Below are 6,097 nucleotides of genomic sequence, written 5' to 3'. Positions count from 1 at the left end.
TGTGTTGATCTTTAATGTTACCATAATAACTTTTTATTCTCAGGTTCTTTTTTCTTTGCTTGCTCTTTTTTCCAGTCTACTTTTTTTTACTTTTACCTTTATGTTAAAGATGGGCTCTGCTCCCAGAGTGGAAGGGACATGATTTTGAACTCATTTTCTTTGTTACTCTTGACAGTTCTGTTGGGGAGGGTTGATATCAGCAACTGACTGATGTAAAAACCATTTGTTTTGTTTTGTTTAATAAAAAAGGAAAAGGCTTCTCCTCCTCCACCTCCTTCTCGTAGTTCTTCTTCTCCTCCTCTTCCTCACCATCACCACCATCATCTTCCTCCTCCTGCTCCTCCTGCTCCTGCTCCTGCCGCTGCTGCTTCTCCCTCCATTACCTTGGAGCAGACCATCTTGGTGCCTGTTTTGTGAAGCGGCGGCTGAGGAGACCCCTAGACGTGCCATGGCTGATGAGAAGCCGAAGGAAGGAGTGAAGACTGAAAACAACGACCACATTAATCTGAAGGTGGCAGGGCAAGATGGTTCGGTGGTGCAATTTAAGATTAAGAGGCACACACCACTTAGTAAACTAATGAAAGCCTATTGTGAACGCCAGGGTTTGTCAATGAGGCAGATCAGGTTCCGATTTGATGGGCAACCAATCAACGAAACCGATACACCTGCGCAGCTGGAAATGGAGGATGAAGATACAATTGATGTGTTCCAGCAGCAGACAGGAGGCACCTACTAAAAAGAGAATCTACAACTCAACTCCAGAACTGTGCTCCCAAGGAAAACAATACATTCACAATTAGAAAACCAAGATTTGGTTCATCCACATCCTGACTACTGCAGTATAGTTTTCTCTCTTCTTTGATTCCCTTTCCCCGTTCCTTTATTGTATGTAAGGTAACTGGTGTATGTGCACAGGCATAATGTGTATTTTTTTTAACTAAATGGTCGATGGTATGTTTTGGTCAACATCAAATGGAGATGGGGAGGGGAAAGAACATAGTGATTCTGTGAAAATAACCCTTTTCTCCATTAGTGGCATGCTCATTCAACTTTTATCTTTATATTCCGGCAAGTTATTTTGCTCTCACTGTTTAACAGCAGAAATAAACCTACAAAAATCCTTGTATACCTTGTTTGATTGGATAATTACAATGTTTTTCTTTTATCATTGTAAAACCAAGGACGATTTGTAACTTTCTTGTGTGTAGCTGTTACATGTAGGTCAATCTCTGTCTCTTAGTAGGTATAAATTACTATAAAGAAATTGATCCTAGTTAGTTTTCCCTTCAAGTCAAACATCTTGTTGTTTAAATATACTTCTTGTTTAAAATTTTAAAAAATTAAAAAGGAAAAGGAAAGTAGCATTATGATTTAATAGAGTGACAGACTTGGAAGCTGTAGAAACATGGGTTGAAACCTTACCCCTGAAATTAGCTGTGTGACCATGTGTAAATGATATAAGCTCTCTGAGCCTCAGGTTTCTCACTTGTAAAATACAGATAATAAGAGTTCCTGGGGGAGAGGGGAAGTGAGAATGAATTGAGGCCATGCATGCCTACCACAGACTGTGGAGCTACTCTCCCTTCCTCCACTCCCACTGGCATGTTCCCAGAGGACAACAGCTCTATCTCTGCTCTGGCTTTTAGAGGTAGACCTGAAAGGTTGAGGCAGCTTGTCATAGTTTGTAAGCCCCAACGGTGGAACACCCTAATGATATTCAGTTGATATCATTTTCCACATGGTTTAATTGTGGGTATTTACTACAGGAATAGAGTAGGAACCAAAAAAATTTCTTCCCATCCCTCTCCCTGAAGTCACTGAGATAGTCTCTATTCAGCATATACAGGGTCCAGGGGAAAGTGGATTCCAGCAAAAGAAGCACCTGTGGCAAAGGAGTAACTCACAACTGTTGGATATCCTTTTGCTGGAGTTCTAGGATGTCCCCCTTATTTGTGGTGTAGTGTTTCAATTGGGCTCCTTGTTCAGCCTTGAATCTGCCTTTTCTTTGGCTTCTGATCCAGAAACTAAGGGCTGGCCTCCAGGCACAGAACCAGGATATTAATGAAAGGTCCACAGATCCTCAGTTCCCCTGAAAATTTTCACAAGGTCTCTTTTAGATTCTCACCTTCCCTGATCTTGGCCAGACAGCTGCTGGTTTTACACATGTAGTCCACAGGACAGAGCTAAATCCCTCAATCTAGGCTGACTTCCTGGCACAGGTGATATCATGGCAGAGATTTCCTGGCCTCCTTCACACCTGGGCACCCCTCTATTCCATTGACTTGTGAAAGGTATCCCCAATAAGTGATTGTTTGTTTGACTCTCACTTTTACACACAATTTACAAGCTTTAAAGTGGGAGCTTTTTAGAGAATGCTTTTTGTAGAGCTTTAAAATTTGCAAACATTTTTCTCACAAGCCATGTTGAAAGATGGTGATGCAAGTACCATCAGTCCATTTTACAGTTGAGAAGACCGAGGCTCTGAAAACAGTGATGTACTCTACTCCCCCAATTCATTAGAGATGAGTTCATATAGGTTGTACTTAAAAGGTGGGGAAGTATACAGATTTCTCCCATATCTCTCCTATTCTGTGATACCTCTCTAGGCCAGATGGCAAGGTGAGGGCATTGTGAAGTTTAAAGTTGTCCAGCCTACAATGAAAGAAACTGAGGCAGAGCTCTAAGGCCATGGCACTTTATTAAATGATCCATGGACCTCTCTAATGAAGTAGACTTCAGGTCTCCCTCATGATCTGAGATGCCCCTGGTCCCCAGCACCTTACTTTTATAGTTTTGATACCCAAATACACAAAAGAGGCATGGTAAAATACAGAATCTCATTGGTTGGTAGACCTTGCCCTTGAGGGGCAAAAATTAAGATGGGAAAGTCAAGAATCATCCCCAGTGACCAAGTAGTTATAAGATGGTCACCTGCTCATGTTAGGCAAGAGAGGAATATACAGAGGGAGAAAAATCAGTTGAGGGACTTTAAAAGAGTCAAGGCATCCCACCCATGCTGGGTTTGAACATGGAATTTGAGCAAAACAGGATGGAGATATGTTTGTCAGCATTCTTGTGGTTGCTCAAGTGATCTTCATAACTGGTAAACAAGTAGTGAAGATTACATTAAAGTTTGAGGCCTACTATGAGAATCTATCTCATCTAATTATCCCCATATGATTTATATAAACTATCAAACTGACTAATGTTGATTTGAACAGAGTAAGGTGTCCTAATGAAGTATATCTCACATTCCCTCTTTCGATCCACAGAAAGACTCCAGTCTTTCTCTGGATCATTACAATTTAAATTCATAGGGGGCAGTCTAGAGGACTGGGTGATGCAAAACCAAAGTGGGTAGTTAACTGTCGGGGAAAAGGGAGATAAATTAATTGACACATTGAAAGAAGCCATTGGGGGGCAACCCCTTTGGGTTATATCTCTTTCTTAGTAATCCATTCCCTCCTATCCATTTAATTAGTCAATTGTATCTTAAGGCTCAATTGTCCCATCTCATACAGTTGTCTAGTCTCTGAAACATATTCTGGTCCTCTGGGGATCTCTCCCAGATAGTGACCTCTGATACATAATGAAATTCATTTAAAAGTTGCTAAACAATTTGGGAGAGCAAAGAATAGTTTATCTGTTAGATTTATGGAGAAGGGAAAAATTTATGATTAAACAAGAGATACAGAGTGTTATGAAATGCAAAATGGATAATTTTGATTATGTTAAATTGAAATTTTTTTGTACAGATAGCCAGTGCAACCAAGATTAGGAGGGAAGCAGAAAACTGGGAAAGAATTTTTACAACCAATGTCTGATAAAGGCCTCATCTCTCAAATATATGGGCAACTGAGTCAAATTTATAAGAATACAAGTCATTCCCCGATTGATAAATGGTCAAAGGATATGAACAGGCAGTTTTCTGAGGAAAAAATTAAAGATATCTATCAGCATATGAAAAAATGCTCGAAATCACAACAAATCAAAACAACTCTTAGGTACCACATCTCTCCTGTCAGATTGGCTAACATGACAAAATAGGAAACTCATAAATGCTGGAGAAGATGGGTAGGAAAATAAGAACACTGCTACATTGTTGATGGAGTTGTAAACTGATCCAGCCATTCTGGAGAGCAATTTGGAACTGTGCCCAAAGGGCTATAAAAAGTGCATACCCTTTGACCTAGAAATATTGTGGTGGCAAAGAATTGGAAATCAAGGGGTTGCCCATCAATTGGGGAATGGCTAAACAAGTTGTTGTGTATGAATGTAATGGAATACTATTGTGCTATAAGAAATGAGGAGCAGATGGACTTCATAATAACCTGGAAAGACTCTCATGATCTGATGCTGAGTGAGGTGAGCAGAACCAGAAGAATATTATACACGATTACAGACACACGGTACCTGTGATGACTACCTTTGATAGACTTGGCTCTTCTCATCAAGACAAGGTTCAAAGACAGCTCCAAAAGACTCATTATGGAAAAAGCTATCCACATCCAGAGAAAGAGTTACGGAGTCTGAATGCAGATTGAGGCAAACTATTTGCTCTCTTTTTTTTCTTCTTTTTTGGTATTGTTTCTTCTTTGTCATGGTTCATCCCATTGGTTATAATTCTTCTTGACTATTGTGTAAATAAGTTTAATGTGAAGGTATATGTAGAACCTATATCGAATTGCATGCTGTCTTGGGTGGGGAGGGGGGAGGAGAGGGAGGGGGAGATAATTTGGAACTTAAAAACTTGTGGAACTGAGTGTTGTAAACTAAAAATAAAAAATAAATTCAAAAAAAAGCTGCTAAAGTAATTTCATTTGTAACAAAAAGTTCTGGGATGGGATATTTAAATACATTGAGTAGTCAATTTCAAGACAGTGTAGATTGAATAAGTTATTTGTAATAAAACATATTTGCCTTTCAAGACAAGCTCAATATCTAGGTGGTAATAATAAACCCAAATAAAATTGGCTTTTCCCATTTAGATAACACTAGATATTCTAAGATTCTTCTCTTCAAACCATAACTGAAGATGTTTTAGGCTTATTAATTAATAGAACAAGAGTTTGGTCCCATAAACTGTTCCATCAGTACCCAATTATCCTCATATTAATTTTGGGAAGAGCTAAAACTTTAGGCTAAATAGCTCAAATCTCATACCTGCATTTTATTATAATAGCTCAGATGTGCTCCAGTATTAACTTAAGGAATCAGGATTTAGTACTGTATTTATATTGACAACCTGCCTTGATTATAGAAATTTGCCATAGAAAGAAAATGGAGACATTATACAGCTGGGGAAAATACTTCCCTAACTTCATGTCCGTTCCAGGCTGGAGTCATACGGATAGCTAATTGTAGTGAGTCAGGCAGAAAAGGTGGAGTATTTTCCATTCAGGAAGAAATGTCATACTGAACAAATAGAGTCAGGAAGATTTTACCACAGCCCATGCCAAGAGTCATTCTCCTAGCCTTCCCCATGAAACCTTCACCTATAGTTAGTTCATGGATGTCAACCCCATAGGGTTACTGGTGTCATGGATCATTGGCCTAATAGGATTCCTTGATGATACCTAGAATCAGACCTGGAATCAGACTCAGAATAATATCAGTTACAGTCCCATGAGGTCCAACAGCATGTTCCAATAATCATAGCTTCATAGTTTTAGGTGGATTCAGTTATTAAGGATCACATATCCTTGATATAGATGAAAAAAAATTCAAGGTCAGTCTTTTCATATTTCTAAAACAAGCCATGTTCTTAGGTCAGCTTTGAAGAGACTTTTTCCTTCTAGAGCTATTTCCCTTGATTAACTTCTTAAAGAGCTCTGTTCACTGAAAAATGAGAACCTGAAAAGACCTTAGCCTAGAAGGGCCAGAGTCTCCTAATGCATCCTGGGCCATCTCCAGTTGTCCTGGTGAATATCAGGCCACTGGAACCAGATGGCTCTGGAGGAGAAAGTGAGGCTGGTGACCTTGCACAGCCCTCCCTCACTCAAATCAAAGTCAACTGCAAGTCATGTCATCGTTTCCCTGATGTCATGGTCCCCTTCAAGAACAAAGGACAAACACAACCTGTGAATAGCCTCTCCCC

At 39.5% G+C, this 6,097-nt stretch overlaps 1 protein-coding gene across 1 annotated transcript; it reads left to right on the top strand.

The window, feature by feature from the left end:
• Positions 1-277: 277 nt before the first annotated feature.
• LOC118833138 (small ubiquitin-related modifier 2-like) lies at positions 278-4,768 on the top strand (the record flags this gene model as incomplete). The annotated part of the gene is made up of 1 exon (XM_036740540.1): positions 278-4,768. A coding segment is annotated over one exon (459 nt), but the record flags the coding sequence as incomplete, so codon positions are not given.
• Positions 4,769-6,097: the final 1,329 nt, after the last annotated feature.

This window comes from Trichosurus vulpecula (assembly GCF_011100635.1).
Source record: "Trichosurus vulpecula isolate mTriVul1 chromosome X unlocalized genomic scaffold, mTriVul1.pri SUPER_X_unloc_2, whole genome shotgun sequence".
NCBI classification, from domain to species: Eukaryota; Metazoa; Chordata; class Mammalia; order Diprotodontia; family Phalangeridae; genus Trichosurus; species Trichosurus vulpecula.
This window is presented reverse-complemented; position numbering and strand designations above follow the sequence as displayed.